At 38.7% G+C, this 27,659-nt stretch overlaps 1 protein-coding gene across 1 annotated transcript; it reads right to left on the bottom strand.

Moving 5' to 3' along the window:
- Positions 1–23: 23 nt before the first annotated feature.
- PCF11 (PCF11 cleavage and polyadenylation factor subunit) lies at positions 24–24,993 on the bottom strand. The gene is made up of 16 exons (XM_026706792.2): positions 24,198–24,993; positions 19,174–19,299; positions 17,666–17,854; positions 17,215–17,424; positions 14,632–15,698; positions 14,282–14,471; positions 13,754–14,195; positions 11,860–13,583; positions 10,596–10,698; positions 8,613–8,732; positions 7,830–7,938; positions 6,270–6,453; positions 3,190–3,345; positions 2,052–2,144; positions 1,657–1,692; positions 24–1,060 (listed from the first exon to the last, which is right to left on the bottom strand). The coding sequence occupies exons 1-16, from the start codon at positions 24,435–24,437 to the stop codon at positions 845–847; spliced, it is 5,205 nt and encodes a 1,734-aa protein (XP_026562577.2). The 5' UTR covers positions 24,438–24,993; the 3' UTR covers positions 24–844.
- Positions 24,994–27,659: the final 2,666 nt, after the last annotated feature.

Genomic DNA, 27,659 nt, shown 5'->3' with positions numbered 1-27,659 from the left:
AGACTCCAAACAGGTACATATGGTTCATTCTAATTTATTACACGAAATAAATATTAACATTTCTTGGTAATCTCTTCTACTATTTAGATCCAATAAACCCAACAAAAAAAAAAGTTTAACCATGTTGCAAACGAGCAATCTTACATTTGTTCCTCTAAAAAGAAAAAAGGAAGGAAGGGCTAAGCTTTTTGTGTACTGAGTAGTTGAAATTATGGGAATCTAGCTCTGATGTAAAGTGTGGGTAAGTATCCAAAGGGAACTATGTTATATTTGTTATGGAAACCTACTTTTCTTTTTAAATGCCTAATGTGAATGCTTAAGAAAAGCAATTCAAGGTTCGCAAAAGAATTTTCTTCAGACAGTAATTTTCTCCTTAATCAAATTTTACAGCAAAAGAATCTTGTTTATGTCTGCAAGAATCCTAGTCAAGCACAAGCCTTGTGTAGGAGCGTGAGTCCTGTCGCCTTTAAAACACCCCCAAGGTTAAGTGTGGTGGTGTTGTTTCATTGGATGGTGTGCATAAACATTACACTCCGTAGATAGCAAAAATATCTTTTATTTATAATTTACATTTCCACAAATGAAAAAAAAATGTACATTTTTTCTTACATATACAGTCTTATTCCTGTTAAATTTGTACGCCATCTACAGAACTTCCACACGATAAGACACCTGACACGGTGCAGGCAATAAGAAATCCAAATACAAAAATGTATTTATTAACCAAGTCAGTAGCTGGGGCCCTGCCCCAGGCAAACATTTTATTCATATAAAAATTATTTGCATTCGAGTCAGTAGGACACAATAAGCATTTCTCTGTGACTTAAAAAAAGAAACCCACAGTTTAAACCGATTCAACCTTTAGAGGCTCTGTTTTAATTTCAGCAGATTCAGGTATATTCCCATCCGTGCAATCCGCAGCTTTTTCTTCTGGTTCTTCTTTGACTTTGGGGCTGTTACAGGAGTCCTGTCCTTCTTGTTTGACAATATTCAACATAATATTTAGTGGGTTCTCCACAGGAGTCTTGCTTGGAGATGGGGTGGAATCAAATGATGAAGCCTGAAAGTCAAAATTAACATCATATTTCGCATGGACCCTGAAGAATTTTTTTTCTTTTTCTTTAATGTGATAAAAAAAAAAAAAAGCAAAACAGTGCTTTCACAATCTGGGTGGACTCTTTCATTATCTGTTCATGAGCAGAGTAAAATATTTTTGTTCTGTTAGAATACTAGGGATTTCTTGTAGAAAAGGGGCCAGAGCCAACACTGGTTCACAAGATGGCAAGGGTTTAAAAGCCTAAAATAAAATTCATTTCTTAAATCTTTGTGATTTTTAAGAATGATTCTACAAACCATCTTCAACAGGTGGGGCTCATAGTCTCTGTACTTAGGATTTTCACAATAGAACCTGCCTGTTCTCAACCAGCTGTCTTTATGGTTAATTCAGCACACGTAAACTCCAGATATTAACCGGTATCCTTCAGTGTCAATCAGCCCTAGATTATATAATCATCAACCGCAAGAAATATTCAGTCTGACCTAAGAAGATATTGCTATCTCTTACTGCTACAGTCAAATAAGCTCAAGTAACAATCAGTGATTCAAATAACAGCTTTTGCAGTCTCAATATATAAGCCTACAGAAGATGTTGTTTACCTTTTGATAATCTTCGTAGCACGATGGATGGTAGATCTACAAAAAGAAAGCAGGCCGGTCTTAGTTTATAAATATACAAAAGGGCACACAAAGTATATTGCAAAACAATCTGCCCTTCTCCAAGGGGCATCTTTCTCTCTGAACTATTTCTATAAAAATAGGAAGTCGTAGCTGTTATTCTTTCCTTTGCTGATATTTCACTCTTTTTGATTCAATCTTCTTTGGACCTGTGGCAAATCTCACCGAAGTAGGTGGATGGAAGTCAGCATGGGCATGATTAGAAGGGAATATTTTCAAGGATACCAATTCTTAAAATGGATAGAAATAACAATAGCGTATCAAGCCAAAATAGACATTTTTAAGCAGACTGCGTACACAAAGAGATGCAATGTTACCTTTTCCTCTACACGAATTGCATTTTTTAAGTGCCATTCCTCCTCTTCCTCATCCCAATATTGCTCAAACTGCTCCTGGCAGATTTCACAGCTCTGAAAGCAATTAAATATAGTGATACTTACAAAGTGTCATTTATATTTTCAGATGAGTAGCAAAACAATTTCGTTTTCCACCTAAGATTAGCCGGCCCATGACAAATGCAGACATTTTGTAGGCTGGCATTACTACTACTGTAACTAAACAACCCCATACCTGTTGAATCCTTATTTCAAAGGTATTTCCTTACGTAACTCATATAACCCATACCTTTTTTGACCTTTACCACAGCTCCCACACTTTGTACCCCCTTCCTAGCCCAGAATAGGACAATCTGCCACAGTCAACTTGCCACAGGCCTTACTCAAGCAACTTGCAACCTTCTCTGTTGCCAATGCTCCCTGCTAGCTTCCCAGAAGCAAAGACTTTGCTTGTGGAAAGCTGTGAGCAATCAATGTAAAGGACAATTGCAACTGACTGTGTCGGGGACTGTTGGAAATGACAATAAGCACTACAGCTGACCGTGGCAGTGCTGAAGCAGCAGCAGAAACACAGTGGTGCCAAGTGGCTACAACTTCCCCAAATTTTGTTCCCCCAGGAGTAATGCATCTTGGCATTCTGTAAATTAACCTATTTGAGGTACGTTGGTTCAGAAATGGATGCTTAATGCATCATTTCGCTCAACCGAAGGTTACAAACAAGACACCGGAGTTTTAATGTATAGATAAGATATATCATTTGGGAAACAATTTTAAAATCCACTGTCATCTCCAAATGCTGGTCGTGACTCTAAATTACTGCTACCACAAAGTTTTAGAATGTGAAGTCCAAAGACAAGCAGTGAATGAATTTTTTCAAAGAAGAAATTCTGGGGAAAAATTCAGTACATTTTCTTATTGTAAATATTGTAAACATCTATGTATGGGTTTTTTCATAGTGGGCCTTTTTAAAAATCGTACAAATGTCAAACCCACATGGATCTATTTTTATATATCCTAAGTGCTAGTAAAATGTTAAGTGTCAAATTAAGGACCACAGTACAATTACGCCAACTTAAAAACTTCAATTGCGTGAAGCCAGTTATAACAGAGCAATGCCTACCTCATCCACTCCAGCTGGGCCCGCAGGGACACTCTGAAACTCCTTCTCCTTAGCAGCTTCTTGAGTTTTTAACACAACTTCTTCATGTACTTTTTCAAAGAACTGGCTCTTTGCACGCTCCTCTAAATCGGCTATTTCTTCAAATTCTATCCAATCCTAAAGAAGAATGTTGAAAAATGTTTAACTCATTTTCCAAATTTTTATTTTTAAGAAATTTTATTAATTTTCAATAAACAAACATACACAAACAAAACACAAAAACATAAAACTTCTTTTTGGAAAGCGGCTTAGTCCCGGGTTACATCTTTTCATACAGACATAAATCAAATTCATGCTCACTTTATATACCATTTCATATCTTGTTTACCATTCTATATTTTCTATATGGCTTCTCCTCTCTTTTCACTCTCTTAATTCTATTTTATTTATTTCATCTCAATTTAAATCATTATGCTTATATCTTTTGTCCGTTCTGTTTCAATTATCTATTTTTCTTTTCTCGTTAACACAATATTTCTCCTGTAATCACTGATTGAAGTATGACGCCTTTATATCTTTCCCCTAAATTTAACAGTTAAAATAATATATAATTTTCGTTCTGATTCTGCTTAGCACATTCTAAAGCTACATACTACATTTTAAAATAGAAAAATGATAAGTTTATAATATAATTAAAACAATAATCCATAGCAGATTAAACTCTATCATTAAGTCTTAAGCATTTTACATTCCCTTTAATATTTTATAGTGTTCCAGTTTTCTAACATTGTTTCAAATACAAATAGAATACAGTCTTATGTACTTTTGCAGGATCTTTTTAATTATGTTTTTACCCATTATCTCTGAAAAAATCCTGTTTCTTTACACCTTGTTTCAAACCTTTATAACTTCTCTTCCCTTTTTCCCTTCCTCTCTTCTCCGATCTAGCCTTTTTACCCACACACCGTCTCTTGATCTCCACCCTCTTAATCTCCACTCTCTTCTGTATTTCTCTTTTCTGTGGCTTCCTGACATTGTATTGGTTTTTCACCTTATTTTTCCCTTTTTTGGTTGTTTTTTTAAGTCTTAAATTCTCCATTCTCTTTCCCCTCTTTCCCTTTTCTTCCCCAGCTAAAGTTGTTTGTTCGTTAAAGATGGCTTCTTCATCATCATCCCAGTCTTCTTGTTCTTGTAATTTCTGATAGGTAGAAATTGCCATTTCTAAAAAATGAAAAACAGTTCCAGAAGAACCTTTCCCTTCTTGTTCCTCTTCTTTTAGCTTTTTAAATTCCATTTTCAATTCTTCAACGGATAATGCCATTGTGAAAAATTTTTTAAACAACCCAAAAGTTTTTAGTCTTTCAAATAATAATTTCCAAAAGTCCCAAAGTCACCAAGCAATCCAAATAGACGCAAGCTGTTTCATTTAGCACTTTCTTCTTTTTAAACTTTCTCTTCCTGGGGTACAGATCAATTGTAAAGCTCCAAAGTATATCTTTTAGAAGTCTTATTACAGTTCAACTCTGATCTTATAAGCTCCAAGCAGCCTCCTCCAGTAACCAAAGTTATATAGACACCAAAAAATAGTTTTGACTGGTCCTCAAAACTGTGCAGTCATGTGGTCATTGTGGAAAAATGCTAAAGACCAGATGAATACAAGGAATATAAATCTTCCATTCTCCCTCATACAGTCAGAACTGAAGAAGCTTCTGAATCTTCTGAAAAGGGTCAAGAGGCAAGTTGCTACGTGCCAGAAAGCTCTACTACGAATTATCTGTAAGCAAACGTAAGACCGTGGTCCATGTGGAACACAGCACCTAGGAAAATGCTTAAATCAGGCATGCAGGGGGAAAAAATGCTTTGACTCCCTAATGCCAGTAAAACCTCAGCTTTCAACTTCTCAGTTTAGAATTTAACTGCTGCAACTGCATATTCTTTTCTTCTAAACACAGTGGTAAAGCTATATGGCATTATTTTTAGAGGCAGAGGCTGTGACCACATCACCAGCAGAGAGCACTTGTATGGTAGTGATTACAAAGAGAACACACTGTGGTTTATGTAAACCAATCAGAGGACAAAGTATGTTAAGCCCAGGAGCTGGATTACTATCCAAATACCTATTAAACAATAGCAGCAAATGATTTTAAGTGATCTAACGAAGCATTAAACTGTCATAGATGTAATGCTACTGAAAGCCAGTACCAAATATTCTCACTCCCGAGAATGCATAGCAGTTAGAATACTTAATTTAAGACAAATTTGAAGAATTACACAATTTACCCTAATGTTTCCTCTTGGTTTTCAAAGTTATAGCCATGCTATCTATTGGAGAAAACCTGGCAAAACCTTGCATCGTTTTAAAAAGTATGCATTATTAGAAATATTCCATCTTCAAACAAAGAAATTACAAAGAGTTGTTTTGTAAAGTGAGATGGGCAACATATAAATTAAAGAAATAAACAAACATCACATCTCCTTGGAAAACAGCAAACTAAAAATTTGTCAGATTTAACATGCCTTGTGAATAAACAAGGACAATTATCCGCATTTATCAACTTATCAATGGAGGAAAGTCTATCTCATATTAATAACTTTTTGTTGCTGCCTAAAAGTCATTCTCAAGTTATTTTAACTTTTTGCATGTAGTTCTTGACCTACAACAGTTCACGGACCATTCGAAGTTACAGCACTGAAAAGTGAGCTGTTTTTCACACTTACGACCATTGCAGCATCCCCAGTGTCACATGTGTAAAATTTGAACACTTGACAACTGACTCATATTAATGATGGTTGCAGTATCCCAGGATCATGTGATCATCTTTTGTGACCTTCTAAAGCAAAGCCAACGGGGAAGCCGAGGACTACCTGTATTATAATCCCCTTTCCTTCCTTCCTTCCTTCCTCCCCTGTCCCGGTTGGTGTTAACTGATGAAATTGTCTATGATCCCCAATTATTGTCTTACTCTGTAAGAGGCTAGAAGTTTCCTTGTATTATACCAATTTTGATGATACCGTTATGACCTCAGTCCTTTGGAAAAGATGAACCAAGAACACGGAATAAATATTCTCTATGCCAAGCAATAGGGAATACAGTCACTTACTGTTAAGCTGTAGTACCATCTTCTGTGAGTGACTTTCCTGCTAACATCCTTTTCTGTACGGTTCTGGCGATAGTGCCAATCCAGATGGTCTGCATAGACATCTGTCTGGGAAGTTGTAAACCTCATTCCGCAAGAGTAACACTGAATGCCAGTGTAAAGCCTGTTTATAACACTGTCGTAACGTCTGAAAACAAGAGAGAAACGGCAAGTTAGAAAACTTAGCGTAGCGGATGTTCCATGATAGATATTCTATTATAGAAATATCTAGCAATATTAGGTGTATTTTTGCAATTTAAAACATGATATACATACAGGTTATATGTCAAATTAAGATCTGATATTATGACATTACATACTGTCGCTGTTATTATTTGATTGTTTGGCATGTACATCCTTACATTTTAAGTTTTATTGTCTTTGTTCTTTTGTTAAACTAAACAACGAGTGTATTTTATTATGTAATTGTATCAATCCTGAAGAGAGTTGGAAGCAACTTTGTTACTTATTTATTTCCCTATTTTGCTGTTTGTTTTTGATGTTACTTTTTAAGCTTTAAACTTTCCCTGTTGTTCCACTCTTTTGTTATACTTTTTTTTATTTTAGCCTTTTATTTTTGGAAATTTAATTATACTCTTTTTAAAGAAATAGTTAGAAAGCATCTGATTTGTAGCCACTACCCAAAAAGGAAAATTGCAAAGTCCAAATATATTTTATAGCATGGAAATACAGGCCAATTTTATTTTCAAGGTAGAAGATGGTTAAACTACAGAAAGATTATAGTCTGCTAAGTATGCCTGCATAAGGGATTGGCACAATTTTAACTGAAAACATATAAGAGATGCCAACGAATTGTGCAAGTCAGACTTTTAATCTTCTGCAGATCAATCAAAAATATATGAAAAGTAATTTTATTGCATGTTTACTGATGTAAAGAAAATTAAAAAGCTTTAATTATGGTATGTATTGCCCAAATATGCAGTGATGAACACATGAAGAATGGCATATGGTAGAAATAAACCATATATCACACTAAATGGAGGATTAATGTACTTAACAGAGGTTAAAAACTTATGTATGATATTATCTGCTTTGAAGATAAATGTATAAGAAGTGCTTGTTAAGAGTTGGGTTATTTGGGAATTTCAATTTATGTATATTTTTTCATGCGAATATTTATTTGTAATTTTCCAAAAAAGAACAGCTAGATAAATTTCTGTATCTTAGTTCATGTATGAAAGATGTTAAAAGGAATCAGTGGCAAGAACATAAACTTCCTCTGCATTTATCACTTTTTTGAGTTCAAACTAATTATATAAAGACACCATGTTAAAGAAATCCACTGCAAACCTTGGGACCTCTTAATCTAGAATGATTAATGCTTAATTAAACAAATATTGTAGTAGTTAAAGTAAATATTGAATTTATACACAGCTACCACAATTTTTTATTCTTCGGAGTCAGGCACCTGATTTTTTTTTAATTTTACAATTCATTTGGAATTATTTATTTAAACTACACAACTGGATATAATCCCCTCTTCGCCCCATTAAATGCACATACTGTTTTAGTTCTTCTATCACAAAATTAGTTAGGTCTGGAATATCCTCATTCTGATCTTGATCATCCTCTTCTTCCTCTGGAGGTGGTTGAGTTGAAACTTCACTGACTTCTAAATAAATGAGATGTATTTTTAAATACTGGGATATAACCTTTGCTTCCTCAATTGTAACATTGTTAAAAAATTAACTTTATTTGTAAGATCAACATTGATCTTAAGTACAGTGTTCAGGGGTAGTGATTGTGATCAATTTCTTTCAATACATCTAATTTTTATCTCCTGCTTTAATTTTCTTTATACACACGTAAAAAAATATATCAGTTGGAAACACAGTACACACGTTTGTGCATTTAGACATATACACACAATTTCCAACTGATAGGCTTAAAAACCAAGTTCTTATACATGATAGATCCATTTTCAACTGGTCAATTTCTGCCCGGAGAAAAGAAAATGACGTTATTTCTAATGCCTCATACTGAATGGTGGCCATAAACATTAATTACCTGGTACAATAGGTTCAGAAGAATAAGATTGATAGGACTTAAATTAGATGATTGATAGACAGACAGACAAAAAAGATAGACAGAAAGACAGACAAACAGAAGATAGAGATAGACAGACAGAAAAGATAGAGACACAGGCAGAGAAACAGAAGATAGAGATGATAGATACAATAGATAGCTAGATGATAGATCAATAGATTGATATAGACAGACCAGACCAGACAGGATATTTATTAGGATACAAAGGATATTCTATACTAATGACAAAAGGATACTTACGTGATGAAGATGAATCTGGCTGTAAAGATTTAAGGATTCCTGTAGAGAGTAGTTTTGAAAATAGCTCATTCACATCAAGCTGTCCAAGATGATTATCAGGGTAGGAAAGTGGGATGTTCCCTAGAAATGAGTGCAAATGTGAACATTTATAAGACATTACTCCCAAAACCCAATTTAGAATTCAAGTATCTGAAGTAGTTGTCAAACATTAAACAAATCATTAATTATCCCTTTCTCCATCTTTAATTTTGGCTCCTCTCAAAAGAACTTGAGGACTGTTTTAGCCACCTTCCCATTTCAATTATTCAATGACCTTGCGTATATAAATGCAGAAGCAGCATTTGAGAATCTATCTAACAAACCTTACAGAAGGTTGTGTAAAGAAATGCTGGACTAGTTTCATGTGCTCAAAAATGCTTAGGACTTATTCTTCCCAAAAGGAGGTCATCGGTAGATATGGTTTCCTTCTTTTAAATTTGAAACTTGAAAAACTACAATGGTATTACGTAACACAATTCTAGAAATTAAAACTGAAAAAGTCACAATGGACACAATAAAAAGCTTCAGAGTCAGGGGTAATAATTATGTCTATTATTATCAAAATAGACATATAAAACATGATTATATCCCTGGTGAAGTTTTTATACGTCTACCGTGATTTTTATAAATATATATTTATATTTTTAAACATACAGTTTAAAATGTAGTTTCCTGAATACCAATTTTTACTCAAATTAAATTCCTCTTCTGATGTTCCGGAAACCTTAGTTTTTAAATAAATCTCCACCATAATAGATTTAATCAATTCATACCTGATAATAATAACACAAATGTATATTTTAGTTTATTATCTTTATAAACAAATGTGATTCTGATCAGACAATAAAAATTGCTGAAAACTATTTTAAAATGTAAAGTTTGTGTACTAAAATCAAATGTATTAGTTATATTCAAGATATGGGAGAAATAAGCTATAATTTTACAAATCATTTTATGGCAGGTATTAATTTGTTTAAAAAGGCTTGGTTCTGCTTGGTAAACAGGTTCTACAAAATTCAAATCAGATTCTATGCAGCTATTTTTAATACCTCGTTTCATTCTGCCAGCTCTTATACTCAACTTTTGCAGTCCAATGAAACTTTGAACAGTAATAACCAGCAGTCAAAGGATTCATTACCTTTTCATTTCATATGCCACAACTTATAATCATTGTCTGTTTATTCCTGCTTTCTTCAAGCTTCAGAATTAAGTTAAAATTCCTTTCACTATCACAGATCACACTTCACTAAGCCAATGAAATGACCTCCAAGTATGAATCTAGGGGATTACACTAGTTTTACTGATGTAATTTTGCAGGCATGGAAATTAACCAATGCAAAGAAACAGCTTCGGAATACAAAGTTATTTTTGTGCTGAAATTATTTCAGACATTGTGACAGTGTCAGAAATAAATATTGAAGATTCAGAAATTTTCATGGCATCGATCAACTTCAATGACAATTTGTGATTCACTTAAATATACTATGTTAAGATTTTATAGATGTTAAGTATTTCTTAATCCAGGGCCAGTTTGGTGAAGTGATTAAGGCTTAAGGCTAGAAAGCAGGAAATCGTGAGTTCTAGTCCCAGTTTGGCCACATCTGTAAGCAGAACATACATACCAATTTTACTTTAGTGACATTATGATACCAAACGGAATTAAATTAAAATTTCAGACACTTGTACCAAGCCTTACTGCTGAACACATCTTTCAGGTTTAAAATAGACCAGGGGTATCAAACTGGGGCCCGCAGGCTGGATACGTCACACACATGCCCACCCCCAGCTCTGTGAAGGGGAAAAACGTCATGAAACATCACGACAGCAATGTGACACCACAACTTTGACACCCGTGATGTAGACAAAATATCCCCATGTTAAGTTTAGAATAAAGCAATATTTCAGTAAAAAAAAAAACCTCCCTCAAAATAAGTAAATGCTAACCTGGCTGATTTTGACCAAAACCTCCAGGGTTTTGTGCATGGACTGGCAATAGTGGCTGCCCTTGATTGAAAGGCTGGCCAGAAGATACTGGCAGGACAGGTACCTGTGAAAAGACATAACCCTGATCAAAAGGCGTTTTTTGTTCCCTCTTAAGGACAAAAATAAATGAATCTTTATTTCAGTCATGTACTTTAGAGGGGAAGAAATGAAAGTCAAGAAATGAAATCAGCAACATTAGCAATAGCACTTACTGCCTCATGGTGCTTTACCGCAGAGGTCTCCAACCGTTCCAGCTTTGAGAACTGGCAGTGGGGTGGGAAGGTTCTGTGCAAGTGGCGAGTACATGCGCACCACACAAGCCCATTTGTGCATACCCACTGCTTCTATGGCCCGGTTCTAAACAGGCCACGACCAAATAGTGGCTGCAGTCCAGGGGTTGGGGATGCCTGCTTTAAAGCACTCTCTGAACAGTTTACAATGTCAGCATATTGCCCCCAACCATTGTTATAAATATAAAATCAAATGTTAAACATCAGTTCTTAAAATCCTTTTATACCACCCAGGTAAGCTAACCGCCAACATGGAAATTTTGGTTTGGTTTTTCCAAAGGGAGACTGATGACCATTATTTTCTTCATCCGATGTCATTATTTATAATCTTCACTTAGTCAATGAAATGACCTGCAAGTATGAATCTAGGGGCTTACACTAGTTTTACTGGTGTTATTTTGCAGGCATGGAAATTAACCAATGCAAAGAAACAGCTTCGGAATACAAATATTTTTGTGCTTGAAATTATTTCAGACATTGTGACAGTGTCAGAAATAAATATTGAAGATTCAGAACTTCTCAGGGCATCGATCAACTTCAATGACAATTTGTGATTCACTTAATTATACTATGTTAAGGTTTTGTAGATGTTAAGTATTTCTTAATCCAGGGCCAGTTTGGTGTCGTGATTAAGGCTTAAGGCTAGAAACCAGAAAATCGTGAGTTCTAGTCCCAGTTTGGCCACAAAGCTGGCTGGGTGACTCTGGGATGGTCAGTCCCCCTCAACCCCAGGAAGGAGGCAATGGTAAGCCCAAAATCTTGTCAAGAAAACTGCAGGGATTTGTCCAGGCAATTGCTAGTCAAAGGCATATGCACACACACACATACACATACACACAAATCAATCTTAATAAAAAATAATTTGCTGCAACTGAAGATACAAACAGACGAGGTTTCTGAAGAACAGTACTACAGAAATACTGTAAGACTCTTACCTGCTGTGGTGGCTGAACGTTTCCAACTGTCATATTATTAAAATTTCTGAACTGAGGGCCCTGAAGATTCTTGTCGTCATAAAAAGGTCCTGGGGCCCTGTTCATTGCATTGGGAAAGTGCTGTGCCCCAGAAACAGGTGGGGCATTGAAGTTTGGTCCTTGGGGGTTATCAAACATTTGGTCAGGTCTCTGGAACTGCAGTCCTTGTGATGCCCCATTATAAGGTGGCTGGTTGGGAGCTTCGTTGTAAGGGGCGGTTTGTCCATATGGTGCCGTCTCTAATCTTGAGCCAGGATGGTTAGCTACGCTTTCAATTCTTGGGCCCTGATGACCAAGGAGGAGGTCGTATCGCGTTGCCGGGTGTTGGGGATCGTCAAACCGCTGAAGTATTGTGTCAAACCGAGGTTGGACCTGCTGACCAGGTGGGCCATCGAATCGAGGTGGTGTTTGAGCAGGCCCAATTTCAAACCTTGAACCAGGCTGTACATGCAATCCATCCAGTCTTTGTAAAATGGATGGCTGGCCAGGCTGACCATCAAATCTTGACGGACAGCCATCAAACCTTGTCTGGTTAATAGGTCCTTCAAATCTAAGTCCACCTCCAGCCTGAACTGAAGGTGCCTCAAACCTGGGAGAAATCCCCAGCTGTCCATGTGGCCCCAGAGGTGGATTGTGAGGCCCCTCAAACCTAGAACCAAGGGGCTGACCGTGGGGCCCTACAGGCTGCCCATGAGGGCCCTCAAATCTCAGACCGCTCGCAGGCTGCACGTGTGGACCAATGGGCTGTCCGTGTGGCGTATCAAATGGCATATTACTTCCTGGTTGCCCGAGGGACCCCACCGGTTGCATGAGCGGGGCTTCTAATCTTAGACCAGATCCTTGTTGGCCATGAGGTCCTACAGGCTGTCCATGTGGCCCCTCAAATCTCAATCCATTTCCTGGTGGACCATGAGGTCCCACTGGCCGGTCATGAGGTCCTTCAAATCTTATGGCATTTGAAGGTTGGCCATGAGGCCCTTCAAACCTCAACCCACCTGAAGGCTGGCCATCAAATCTTATATTATTTGATGGCTGATCATGCATACCTTCAAACCTCATTCCAGCAGAAGGCTGGCCGTGAGGTCCCTCGAACCTAATACCAGGTGTTGCAAGGCCGTGAGGTCCCTCAAACCTCATTCCTCCTGAAGGTTGACCGTGGGCCCCTTCAAATCTCATTCCACCCACAGATTGGCCCAAAGGCCCCTCAAATCGTAAACCTCCCCCTGGCTGTCCTATCGGACCCTCAAACCGTATAGCACTTCCTGTACTAACTTGCCCCGAGGGTCCATCAAACCTTAAGGGACCACCCGCAAGCTGTGATGGTGGCCCATCAAACATGTGAGAACCTTTTCCTCCAGACTGTCCTTGGGGCCCATCAAACGGAGAAGCCGGCTGACCTAGGGATCCTTCAAACCTTAGATTAGTCTGTGCTTGTGGCCCTTCAATTCGAGGAGCGGCATTAGCTGGCCCTTCAAAATGGACTGCTTGTCCGTCTCCACTTGCCCTTATGCCAGGAGGTCGAGGGGAACCTTCAAAATGAGCTCTGTCCTCAATCAAAGAACTAAACCTTTGCTTCCCATCGGAGGCCCCAAATCGTGATCCTGGAAGGTCAGTGAACGGTTTCTCCGTCTCTTCGTATCTTGCTCGCTTGAAAATGTCATTGATCCTCTGCTCTTCCCGAAGACCTTTAAGAAAAATAGACTAAAATTACAAATTTTATTCCCCAAACCCGTGACGTAAAGGTCCCGCATATCTCCATGAAAAAAAAAAAAATCAAACATTTCTGTTACGTAGCTCAATCATGTACAGAAACACGTATTGATTTTGCTTCGCTAATATAAACATTTTTTTATACCTTTCGAAGCACTTGGCTCATCGTGTCTTCTCCTCACATCATGTGGAGAATTATCAGAGTATGGTCTGCTGCCACTAACAGGAGAATGTCGTCTTGATCTTTCGCCAAACTGAGCACATTTGTTTTTTGTTTGATCACAGTCCATTGCAGAAAATAATCCATCAGGTAAATGATAGTCTAATATTTCTTCGGGATCCATCATATTGAGTCTTGGAAACGAATGTTGAACTTGCGTTCGTTTTAGCTTAGCTTTGTGTTCATGGTATATTAAATCCGATTCAGATAATAAAGGCTTCTTTTTGGAAATCCCCTTTTCACCTGGGGTATTATCCCACTCGCATCTATGCTTTCCTTCCTGATACTGGAAAAGTTGGCGAATCTTATGACACAGAACCAGGAACTCATCCTGTGTTATTTCGCCAGATGTGAGACGTTCGCTTGCCTGTGAGTCGAAGAAGAAGAAAATAGTTAATCCTCAATGCTTTTTTTAAAAAAAAGTAAATCAGCAAGAACAAATTTACATATTACCTTCTTAAGGATCTCTCTCTTGTTTGCCTGGGTCAGTTCTTTGGGTATCTGCAAATTAGCATCTACACTTAACCGATGTTGCTGTTTCGGGGTGCGAGGTGAAGGAGCTCCTTTATTACTTGCCCAAGTATCCCTGTGCCTCTGATGAGGGGATTTTCCAAGTCCTTGGTGCTCTTCAGTAAGTTGAGGGCTGAAAGCAATAGAAATGACATGTTATTTTATATAACGTCTCCATCCACAGCGACTGAAAATTACCTTACTTTGTTTTGTAAAGACAATTCGTTTCAGCAGTAATTTTAGATTTGCACCTAAGTGATAAACAATTGCGGCTCATAAAACATTTAACCTACTTTTTATTTTCCTCCCAGCCAGATTTCCACCTTTTGCTTGACTTGGAACCTTGCCAATTCTCCACATTTTCTTTGGGTTCTGAATTTGACTTGGAAGAATGTTGATTCATTCCTTCTTGGGGTCGGTCTTCGTGGATTTTCTTCGGCCTCCTAGAATCTCTCACTTCCTGCTTGATATTCCTCTTGTTCGAGCTTCTGTCATCCCGTGCTCCTGACCCAAAATCCTCCAGGTGAGACTGTTTGGGCCCAGACTGTCGTGGTTTCCCGATCTTAGATCCGGTTGGGGAGAGGCTCCTAAGCCTTCTTTTAGGAGACCTTCTCTCTCTTCGTTTGGGAGAATGTGAAGATGGTGATCGAGATCTAGGGGAACGTGACCGTTTCCTAGTACTTGACCTTCCTGCCTTTCCACTCGGTTTCTCTGACTCTTCTGTATTGGGATCTTGCTTTTGTACAATGCCGTTAATTACTTTATTTCTACCACCAACTGATCTATGTTCCTCTTTGTCTTTCCTCTCCATGCACCTTCTTTTTTCTTTGATGTCATCATCTTTGCCATCTGGTTTCTCTAGAATATGTTTTTTCAATCTGGGGTCTCTCTTGTTGATTTCAGCCACCCTGGGATTCTCACATTCTTGGTTCCTGGCTTCTTTAGGGTGAAGCAGCTTATTTTGCAAAGGAGAAGGCGATTTCAACTTTGCATCCATTTGATCAAACTCTTTCTTCGGCAGTTTCTCATTCTGTTTTAATTTTTCTGGCTTTGTGGCATTTTGCTTTTCACTCTGTGGAGTTTTGCTAGTCTTCGGGTCAGGCTGACTAACTGCATTCACCAGGAAGTCTTTCCTATGGGTCTGATCTTTCAAATGAGATGAATGCTGACTTGTTCTATTGAGACGAGGATCTCTATTGGCTGTTTTGGCATCGTGGAGTGGAGACAAACGGTTTTTCTCTGGTGGCAGACAAACTGGATGGGGTGCTTTAACTGGCATGTGAGGTGGCTGCGGCACATGTTGTTTTAAAGGTGCTTGGCCCAGATTAGATCCACTTTGCTGAACACTGAGGGAAACAGCCTGAAATAAGGAGGTAGGGGGAAAATATTTTAGACACAAGCACCACTTTATTTCTCGTAGCTGTTCAACAATATACATGTTTTTGCTTAATAAACTACACAAGTACCAACACTTCTAAGTTATGATAGTGCTGAAGAAGAAATTTTATGATTGATTCTTTCATTTATGACTGTTGCAGTATCCCCATCGCCACATGGATCAAAATTGAGATCTTTTCCAAGTGGCAGGTGTGTACAGCCATCAGAGTGATCTGTAGTCACAAGATCCCCATTTGCACATTTCACTGCTGGCTTCTGATAAAAGCAGAGTCAATGGAGAAGGTAGCAGTAAGATTTGCAAGTTGTAGTCACGTGATGTCTCACTTAATGACCACACTGCTTAGCAATGGAACAGACTGTCTCAAGTCTGCTCATTAAGTGAGGAGTATGTGTAAAACAATTTGAGTTGCATAAAGAAATTACTTCCATGTTATCAACCAATTCCAGTATTATAATGTAAATACCACAATAAACATGTTTTGGGTCAATTTTCTTTTCATACCTGTCAGAATATTAAAATGTATTAAAATATTTTCAATATCTAGTTGTGGCAAACGACTTAAGTACATATTATAGCTATTATTTCAGTAATGATAATAAAAAGATCACACATCTGAAACCAGAACAGTGGTACCTTGGTACTCAACTGCTTTTGAAACTTATCAAATTTGGAACGCAACGCATTTTGATGCAAAAAAATTGTCCTGGTATTCACAATTTGTTTGGTATTCAATGTACAAGCTACAATTGTCATTGTCGGCTACCTTGTGACGCACTACATGATTCCTTATGGAAAAAAATCTTGTTTGGTACTCATCACACCTCCCAGAACCAATTAACAATGAGTACTGAAGTACCAATATCATGACGCTTTCTTCAAATTATAAGGTCTCCTTTAGGGTAAATGTAGCATATGATATAATATGAAAATTATTCAAAATCTCAAACAGCACAGTATAAATCATGTTAATAGTTTTTTTTTTATTTAGGAAGAAAAATATACCAAGATTCTGCCTTGTGTTTCTTTTCTAATACAATTTACATTCCTCATAGTCGGCCTCTGTCATGCTAAACTTGCAGTTCAAATCTACTATTTCCATTGACAAGGTGAACAGCAATGATCCCATCTAAAGCACTGGGCTTCACTGATTGTGGAAGATGCTGAAGTGCAATTTACATATGCAGTGTGATATGTACAAGAACACATTGCTTTCCCAATAAGCAGACATTTTATCTGTGAGTTATACATTCTGACCTTTGTCCACATTAACATGTTGGAAAGACATAGTTATCTGCAGTATAGCAATGATTGATCAATAGGAAAAAAATACATTTTACTGGAAGTTCTTGTAGTTTTTAAAAAAAGAATAGGTTGCAAGGACCAGGAGGCTTAACTGTCTTTATGAGGAACCAAAAAATAAGATAATTTTTAAAATCCATTCCTGAAACATCAGAGCCGCCATAGTCATCTTACTCACCAGCTGTGCTTTTGTCTGTTCTAATTCAAGTTCTAATTTCTTCTGTTGAAGTTCTAACAACTGTTTTTGTTTTGCCAGCAGCTGTTGCCTTATTAGCTGCTCTTGCGTTAAGTTCTTTTGTATTTCAGGAACAATTGGAGTAGAGGACACAGCAGAACAGGACACAGGAAGGGAACAGACTGTAGAGCTAGGTGCAGCAGGTTCCTCAGGCTACCGAGAAAATGGTAAAATACATGATTCTTACTTAGGAAGAAGGAAAATAACCGGCCATTATTCAGTTTTGTAATTTTGTTTATTTATACAAATAAATCAGAATGTGTATTGGGCATATCATACAATATAAAAAGGGGCACTGTGATAGTTCTTTGCCTTAACTGTTAAATATCAGTTTATGGTGTGCAAAAGTCAAGCCACAGTTAAAAACACTTTAACATTAGTTTCAGCAACTTACCGATTTACTTAAAAACTTAGGATTCACGTGGATGCTAGAAGTATTCACATTAGGGGGTAACGGCTTAACAGGCCAAGCAGGGTCAACTGAATTCACCCGAACATCGAGAGCATAGAGAATCTTCAGAGGAAAAATTTCATCCCACGTGGAACGCAATTTAAATAAACTTTTCCTAGTATTTTCATCCACCTAAGAACAATAGAACAATTCTATGGCTTGTTAAGTCCACATAACATGTTATCAATCTTTCTAAAATTCAAGATCACATAAGTTTTCTAGGGTTATACCCTATTCGTGTACGCAAGTTCCAGTAAAAAGTGGAGAATTCAAATGGGCACAACTGAAACAAGTACTGCGCTCTGTTGATGCACTAATCTGCAGACAGTACAACAAAGATTTGAGCAGTCAGATGTCTCTTTCATCTTCCACATATGACTTAGAGTGGTATAGCAGTTATATTTTATTTTATTACTAGAATGTATCCACTACCAACTGGAACTAGACATATTTCACGAGCTAATTCTCAGCATTAATGGATAAAATCTTATTTTTATTATTAAAGTATATTCCAGCAATAAAAACCAAACACATGCACATTCATCAATTCCTTAGGTTTTGTTTCTGGATGTTGAATTCCCATTATCCAGAGACAACATGTCCACTGCTGAGTTGCATGAAGGACATTGTTGTTTAATGCATTTGAAGGGCACCAGGTTGAAGAGGCTGCACTACTCCACTTAAGGCAAATCTTTTTTTATATGTCAATATGCAAAAAAAATCCCAACTCTGAAAAGCTCAATCAAAAAGTGAAATCTTTTCCATTGCCTAAGTCTTTATACAGTAACACAGAAATGTGATTGCTGTTTATTCTGAAAGTTGGCAAGGCAAAATTTAACTGGTTTTACGATTAAACTGATTTAATGTTTGAGCAACTCAATAATTTTAGTCTCTTTCAACCAAACCGCACTGAAATAGAAAATGTTATTTCAATTTCCTTTAACATTCACAGCAATGCACATTTGTAAAGGAAAATTCTGCCTTTGGTAGTTATCTTTACAATTTATCAAGCAAACTAATGCTAAAAATACTGTCCATGATAAATTGTTACAAATGCAAAATTGAAATGGCTGGAGATTGGAGAGAAAAGGTGATCAAAGTAAGGCTTTATAGATCCTGGTAAGCAGGCTCAAAATAAGTAAAACCCTAAATTATTGTATAATTAACACAAATAAGAGGATGCATACACTTGGTTACTCATTCTTCTGTAAAACTAAAAACACACATAAAAATCTAATGAGCTGCATTTTACTGTCCCTTCTACTGAGTGACTCACGGAAAGCATAACACATCATGATTGCATTTAGTTGTTCTCTAATGCAAATTTTCTTACAGAGGATACATCCTTTATGTTCCACCCGTAAAACTGCAAAAAAAAACCCAAGACAATGTGCCATGTCTTTATTTATACAACAGCAATTTTAAAGCTTTAGAGAAACATTTATATATACCTTTTCAAACACATTAACAAATGTTGAAACTAGGTTTTTAGTAAACGCAGCAAGATATTCTCGTCCAACATTCTTGACAATGGAGTCCATTAGGTACATAACAGGAAGTTTCTCATTAGAAGGAGCCTGGAGTAATAAGAAGAAAACTGAGACATTTAGTTGTAACAAAAAAATATCTTTTTAAATGAAGGAATTACCAACCCCACATCACCATACCTCTGGTAGGTAACAAATCTGAACAAAAAAATAGAATTTACTAATTTTAGAACTAGCGATTAAAAGAATCAATAGATACCAGTGCAGCTATTATTTGGTAGGTTGGGTTTTCTTTTAAGGGGATTGTGAGTTGCAGAAAGTACTGGCCCATGATGCAAAATTAACTACTGGGGTCTTTATGAGCCACCTCACATTCTATTGGATTATACTTTGAGGGAACACACAGTAGTTTCTGTTGGGATCTCTATAAAATGGGACATGGATCAATTAACTAGATCTCGTAAAATGAAGGGGAGAATTCTCAGTGGACAGAAAGTTGAATACCATTGTTGTTAGGTGAGCCATGCTTCACTTGCTGTCATCCAAAAGCAAGTAATACCAACTCTACAGTTGAAGAATTGGCAATCAGACACTCAAAATTATATGCAAGCTGGAACCGAAAAAATATAAATCCACAATGGAGTTATGTTGTTGAACAGACACACTTATAAATAACTGGAACCAAAGACTGGCACAGAAGACAATCTTCAATGTCTGGTCACTCCTCAATGGCCAGGGAGTCAAGATGGATTTTTTTCCCCTCTGTATATAAGGCACGCCCGGAGTTCATGTAGTACGAACTGTTGTTGAAAATGAATGTCCAAAGAAAGTGGAAGCCTTCCAGTTTCTGTTCAAAATGAGTGTTAATGTCTCAAAGGGCCACAAATGTCCAAAAAGCATCAGCATGTATAAACTTGTTGAGGGTAATTGTTTCTCACACACATTACAAGAATAGTTTAATTCCCATTTAACACCCATCGATTTTCAAAATTTGCAGGCAGTTTAACATTAAGCAGCTAACAGTGTCTGCATTTATTGCCAAAATTCCACTGCTCAAATATATTTGGCTATCCTTGGAGAAAGGGCCTTTTTCTTGTAACTAGTGTCTTTCCCTTTAACACAGTTCAAATTGTGAAGATATTTATAGAAGATGCAAACACAAAGGCATTTTTCAAATCTTGAAAAATGTAAACCACATCTTTTCTTCACTTTAAAATGTGTAGGGTTCCCCCCACCTCAAAACAAGTTATTCAAACCCTTACATCAAACATTTGTTTGAAATCTGCTCAAGAGGGAAGGGGATCAGCAACTCTTTAACCACACACACATACATGGCTTTTATGGACAGCATTTAGGGAACAGTTAAATGTAGAGAAAGGAATGCCCAAATGGGTATGGCATGAATATCAGTACTGGCCAATTATCAATTCCCTAATATTTGGACTTGAAAATAATTTACCAGGTGCAATCTGCAAAATGTTAAGATTGAATTTGGATTTTGTTACAACAGGGCTTGCAAAGTATTAAGCCTCTTGAACATTTCAGTACTCTGCTCTTAAACCCCATCTGCAAATTGTGAAGAATAGCTGTCAAAAATATAGCTAGCCTTTGAAATCTTATTCCCAAAAAAAGTATGTGTGTACTTCCCTTTTAAGCTATAAAAATATTTCAAGGATTAGATAGAAAAGGTCCTGTTGTATTCACAAAGCTGTGAAAACTACGTGTGAAATTATGAAACAAGGAGGCAAATTTGTCTTAGAATCAGTTTTTAGATATTGGAAAGCAATCCCAGCTTTAAATGAGTGGAATGCCTCGTTCTGAGAGCCAGGATTTACAATTGCAATGGTTAATTCATGAACAGAAATGCATTGTGAAATACTGGAGAACCACCCAAGCTGAGGCAAACCCCAAGTCAGATTTTCAAGAAGTTGTGGAAGGTGAGAAAGATAACTCAAAATCACCAAGAAAGTGGAGACAAAATTTTAAAAAGCTTATTTCTAGAAAAACCATGTCCAGAGTTCTCAACAGAATGCTTGGTGCACTCCTTCAAACATCAAATGAATTGGGTGTTGAATATATGTGGATCTGTGTTTTTCTTATTTCCCTAAAAATTGAACTTTCCTCAGACTTTTTTTTCCTGTAAACCACACCACAGAAAAGTTAGCACTTTAATAACAGATTCTGCACTACATCCGGTAAATAAAAAGACAAATACATATTTTATATATTTTATTTACATTTTTAATACCACACACATTTCAAAATCATTTATTAAAAAGGTAGGCAAACCACTCTGCATTACACTAAATAGAAATTGTCTCCAGACAATATTTTCTTTCAAAAGTGGTTTTCAGAGAACTCAAATCTGTTTCATCCTGGTCACTAAAGACAGCTATGCAAATCCAATTAAAAATACAGGTTTTAGGTATTTTTAAATACACTCAAGGGGATATCTATGTAACCATCCCCATTACCCCAAAAGCCAAATAACAGAACTGGAATTTCTGTGTTATGAACTTCTGGAGAGATCAAAACATTAAAAGTAAATAGAGAATATTTCTAGAGAACTGAAACTAACCAATCTGCACTGTAAACAATTGCCCTTTATCCTGCATTTCCATACTATTATAACTTAATATCCCAGATTAAATTAGCAAAATAAAACATACTGGCAGAAGCTGAGGAAAAATGGGTGAGGAAGAAGAAACAGGAGAAATGTTCAATTGTAATGGAGTTATGCTACCCTTCTGCTACTTAAATGACCAAACTACTGCAGGAAGAAAAAAAAAAGATAACTGCACCATAAGGATAACTTTTATCAGAAAATTTCTGAGTCGATATGAACCCTAGACTTTCTTTTTGCATCATATGCTTCTCGGGCGCCATGTTGGGATTAAACAGGCTGCTGTGGTTCCTGCAGGCAGGGCTGAACATTTATTTCCATGCCTTAATGAACCTGCTGCTCTAACAAGGAATGGATCAGGCATACACATGTAGACACACACACACCCTTAGCCCGTCATGCATTTGTTACTAAAAACATTCCAGCAGCATAAATATCCTCCTTCACCTATAGAAATTTATTCTACAGAAAATAATGAAATTCCACTCCTCTTAACCAAACTCCCTTTTTGGATCTTACGTATTAAAGCTAGCTGTCCCTGAGATGATTTTATCCTTTTAAAAATATTTAACCAAGCTAATTAGCCATATGTAAGGTAAGAGACTTAAAACTGCATGTTTGGAGCACAGTAACTGCTGCATAGACTCAGCCAGGCGGCCATGTTGTATATCCAATTTATGCAGGCTTAAAAATCCCTCAGAAAATTCAGGGAAGGAAAAACCAGTTCCTTTCCTGAACTGGGCAGATTTACCTCTTCCTTGGAATTATTTCATCGAAAGGAATAATTCCATGATCATTCCTTAATCTAATCATAAGTGAGTTTTTTCCCCTACCACCTATGGCCTAGTCTCATTTTCGACTTTAGCTTTGCTCGTGCTACCATTCTCCATTCCGTTTTTTAATCTGAAAATTACTCCCACTACATTGTTCTGTTCATTTTTAATAGAATAACTTTTTTTTAAAAAAAATAATTCATTGCCTTTACCTCCCTTCTATCTAAATTGTATTCCAGAAAGTTATCTGAAAGCAAGCCGTTAGGACAGGTTTATCTGTCCGCGACACAGCTGCATGTGCTGCACTGCCATGCGTGAGGGTGGATGGCAGCTCGATTTTCTTCCCCCAACTGTTCCCAGAGCATCTGGAATGACTTTCAAATTGCCTGCATGCCCCCCTCTTACGCTTGACCATCTACAGTGCTCCTGATTATACTCGACCCCCCCTCCCCACCCCCCCTCCCTTCCACCCATGTCTGTCTGAAAAATGTCTCATCTATATGACTTGGGCTTCACTCTTTCTCAATTAACTTGACCTACTTTGATGTAGCATTTCTTTCTCAGACATGTCTGGGAAAATGTGTGCCTCCCCCATGTGACATTCCTAACAAAACTATCAATTTCCCCCTTTCACCTCCATAGGACTTCCTCTTTTCTATCCCTCCTCCGCTTAATAGCAATAACCCTCAGACTTATATACCACTTCAAAGTGCTTTTTAGCCCTCTCTAAGCTGTTTAGTCAGCCAATATCGCCCCTAACAATCTGGCTCCTCATTTTACCCACCTCGGGAGGATGGAAGACTGAGTCAATCTTTTTAACTAGGGTCCTCTCCTTCCAAAATATAGTCCTCTGACTTACAACCACAACATTTCCATTGCTAAGCTAGACATCTCGGTCAAGTGAACTTCTGCCCCCATTTCACCATCTTTCTTGCCGCAGCAGTTGCCCAGCATGAATCACTGTTGGTAAACTGGTAACCTGGTTAAGTCAAACTGGCTTTTCCCACCAACAGGAGGTCGCAAATCACGTGATTCTGGTCGTAAGGATGAACCACTTGCCCAGCGTCCCAAGTGATGGTGGCCGCGTGACCGCATGGGGATGTTGCAATGGCCGTCAAAGTGTGGAGAAAAGGGTCACAAGTCACTTTGGCCCCCTCAGTGCTGTTGTCAGCTTGAAGAGTCAATAAACGAAGTGTTATAAGTCGAGGACTACCTGTATAACTGTTTTTTTTGGGGGGGGCGGGGGTACCTATAATGGGCTCTATCCTAAGGCCTCAATCCTGACCTCATATGAGACACACACAAACCCCTCCAGCCTGCTATATTCTTTCCCCTTTTGAGGTGTGACCTTTTCTCTGAATCCCGCTCACGCACACAACAATCACATAGGCGGGGGCCTCTGTCCGTCTCCCCACCACCACTAATCCTATGACTCAAAAACAAACAGGAAGATAGAAGGAAAAAAAAAGAGGGGGGGTAGAAGAGAAGGAGAAAGACCTGCTGCCCTAGAGATGGGAAGGGAGGAGACGGGGTGGGGGTGGGGGGAGGTTTTAAATAGAGAGAGCGTATTCGGCGTAGAGTATTATAAAAACCTTGGCGATTTGCGCCTCGATCAGCGAGACGATGTCCTTGGCGAAGGGCACGTTCTCCTCGGCCAGGATGGTCAGCATGTTGATGTGCGGCTTGCTGTTGAACGTCAGGTCATCCAGCGACGACTGGTAGTCGCGGCAGGCGTCTTCGCTGTTGCCGCCACCGGTGGTGGTGCCGCTGCCGCCGCCGCCGCCACCGATGGCGGCCCCTTCCGACGCCGTCGCGGCGCCGCCGCCCGACATTCTTTCTACACTCACACACACACACACTCACACACACACAAAACCGCCTTGGGCCTAATCGGCCGCGGGATTTCCCCCCCGCACCCCAGCTGAGGAAGGCAGGCCAGGAAAGCCTTTTTTTTTTTTTTCCTTCGCCGATGTGGTGGTGGTAGCGACCGCCGCTGCTGCTGCTGCTCCCACACGGCTATCTTCTAGCTCATCCTCCGCTTCGAGACGTTTCCCCGTTCTTTTTTTTTTTTCCCCCAAATCCTTCTCAGGTCGTCGTCGTCGTTGTCCACAGCCGCCTCCTTCGCCTCAGCCGCCGTTTGGCTCGATCAACCGCCTCGTTTTTGGTTTTTTTTTCCGCCCTCAGAAACGCACGCACAAAATGGCGGCGGCGACGACTCCTGCGGCTCGCGAACGCCTTCTGTCCTCCGGCTTCAACCGCTGCGTCATCTGAAATGGTTCCGAAAAAAGGAGGGAAGGGGGCGGGGCGCTTGGGGAGAGCGCCTTTTGTTCGCTGGCCGCGTCGCCATTGGCTGCGCGCGGGAGGGGAGGCCAACCTCCGCCGCGCTCTGATAGGGCCGCCCCGACGTTCCTTTTTCCCCGCGTCCCAACTTCCCATTGGGGGAGGGGGGGGGAAACGATCACCTCGGAGCTTTTATTGAACGGCGCCGCTCCTCGCGGCGATTGGCGGGGCTTGCCTTATAGAGCCCGCCTTTCTTTATTTCTTCAGCTTTGGGTTGGCTCTTCCCGAATATAACCCGGACTTCTTGTTGTCGCGTGACGTGAGCGGAGGGGGGGGGAGGAGTGGCGGTTGCCTCCCTCTTCTCCCCCTTCCCTTCTCAACGTCTTTTAAAGCGTTCAAGACTGTCCGCGAGACCTCGTTTCCTATTGGCCCCGTTCGTTGGCTCAACTGTTGCTATGGGAATACGGGCCTTTTGAGGCCTTCCTAAAAGTCACACGGCCGGTCAGGCGGCCTTTCATACATTCCTTTTTCACGCTATCGATAGCCGGCGGGGTAGTAAAACTGCCAATAATACCGATACTAATCCGTCATGCCCTGCTGTAATACAAAAGGCTGGCATCTGTTGAGACTTGGCTGGTGCAGCTTGCCAAAAAAAAAAAATGCACATGTAATAAAGAAATCCCTCAGATTAAGGGCTCTTCTCCACTAGAAAGCAACTGGGGAGTTCTTTCACAAGAAAATGTGTTGCCCACCGGCAAATTTCTATTTCTATACTGCAAACAGGCCTAAAATAGGTTTTCCAGAACTCCTGATTAGTCTTTCAGCTCCTTGCTGACAGTTCAATTGGAAGAAACAGTAATTATCTCATGCCACTGATTTATGGCATGGATGCCCTGCTCTAAGCGTACTAACATAACTAATAGTCTGAGAAATCCTTTGAAAATACAGGGAAAAAAACTGCTTTTTTCTCCGGGGAGTATCTTTTCTCCCCATTCTCTGTGGCATCTATATAATGAAACCTTTAGGATTATTTGCTGCTAGATACCTATTTAAAATGAAGTCAAAACAAGCACTAATAACCTTCCAGAAGCCCACAGGGAAATTGTGTATGTGATCATCATTTAGCTGAGGTCTAAATGAGATGAATCAGCCCCAGGGTTTAAATTGGAATTTTATTTATTAAATTTCTGTGCCACCCATCTCACTGTTGGAGCAACTCTGGGTGGCTTAAAAATGATTTAAAAAGAAAAAGTTAAAATTTAAGAATTAAATAGTGCAAAGCAAAAGGGTAGATGGCACGATTCTTTTGCTGTTGTTTTGATTTTCTAACTTGCAAAGTTTTTCAGAAGGCAACTGGACTTTGTTTTTCCTTGAAGGCATTTTGCTTCTCATCCAAGAAGCTTCTTTGGTTCTTCAGTCAGAACTGAAAAAGCGAAATATTTTCAAGGCAAAACAAAGTCCAGTTGCCTTTTGAGAAAGTTATCTTTGGGTTGACTCATTTTGGCTCCTGTTGATGGGGAGCTCCCTCTCTCTGTGTACTGCACTCAAAACTATAAGAGCAAGCTGATTTTGCACCCAAATTTTTCTTTCCTGGAAGGAAAATTTGCATTTCTAAGCTAGAATGCTCTATGCATCTGAAAAAAATGAGATTCCTTCAAGTGAAGCTCTGGTGGCTTGGTGGATGCTTCCATGTTCTTGTTTTGGTATTGATAGAAAGTAATTTGCAACAGCCTTCTTCAAAATTTCTATTTCAGCATCTCAGCAGTTATCAAATTTTAAACTTCATTATTAGCATTTCAATAAAGATGATATTAGCATTTTAGCAAGGCATCTAACCAGGCCTCCTCCTGAACTTTAGGAAAACTATGTTTTTGCTTTGAGCCTAACCATTTCCTTTGAAATGCAAAAGCTAGCCCTTTCAAGGACCATCAATCAAATAACAGGGCTGCATTCTAAAGTCTTCGTGTGTTGCAAGTGTTAAAAGAAACAAACCAGGACAAGAAAAGAGGAGATGGTAGTTGTGAGGGTATTTTTTCTCACATCTTTTATTGTTTGATTGTTGCATTCTCACACATCACATATACCAAATGTAACTTTTGCTCCTATACCATCCTGCCTTAATAAAATATTTTTCCGCTTTACCTGAACTACTTGTGGTTCATATTGTTGGGGTATCTTTGAACGGTCATTAAACAGATGGTTGTAAGTCAAGGACTACCTATGCTGTCAACAGCTGGATTCAAACCATTTATAATCTGGCAATTAAACTTGGTTCTCTTTGGGCTGATGCAGCACTCCATGTCCATGCCTTAGCAAATTTCCCAAAATTCAACAGATAATTAGGACAGCAGAAAAAACAACTGTAATCAGCTTGCCTTCCATTGAGGACCTATATACTACATGAACCAGAAAGAGGGCTGAGAAAATATCTACAGACCAGGGGCGGGATTCTACCAGTTCACACCTATTCCCTTGAACTGTTGGTTTAACATTCTAAGCAGTTCGGAGAACCAGTTGTTAGAAGAAATTACTGGCCTAATCCTGTAAGGAAGGCAGGAAGGAAACATTCTGGTGTTGCTTACAGAAACTGCCTCTCCGTTAACCCTTATTACATTCTTGGCAGGCCTAGACTTCCTGTCTAAGGAACTTCTCTGGAGTTTTTCCCCCTTCCTTTGCTGGTACTTTGCTTGTGTGGAGTGACCATTCAAAGTTACAATGGCACTGAAAAAAGTGACTTATGACCATTTTTCACACTAACGACTGTTGCAGCATCC

Source organism: Pseudonaja textilis, chromosome 7, assembly GCF_049901715.1.
Source record: "Pseudonaja textilis isolate UNSWEBS1 chromosome 7, rPseTex1.2, whole genome shotgun sequence".
NCBI lineage: Eukaryota > Metazoa > Chordata > Lepidosauria > Squamata > Elapidae > Pseudonaja > Pseudonaja textilis.
The sequence above is the reverse complement of the archived record's forward strand: the minus strand, read 5'-3'. Positions and strand labels throughout refer to the sequence as shown.

Coding starts and splice junctions, on each gene's coding strand:
- PCF11 (XM_026706792.2), bottom strand. CDS start 24,437: ATGTCGGGCGGCGGCGCCGCGACGGCGTCGGAAGGGGCCGCCATCGGT. Junction 6,454..7,829: donor GTGATAGAAGAACTAAAACA/GTATGTGCATTT, acceptor TCTTGTTTTCAG/ACGTTACGACAGTGTTATAA. Junction 1,693..2,051: donor CAATTCGTGTAGAGGAAAAG/GTAACATTGCAT, acceptor TTCTTTTTGTAG/ATCTACCATCCATCGTGCTA.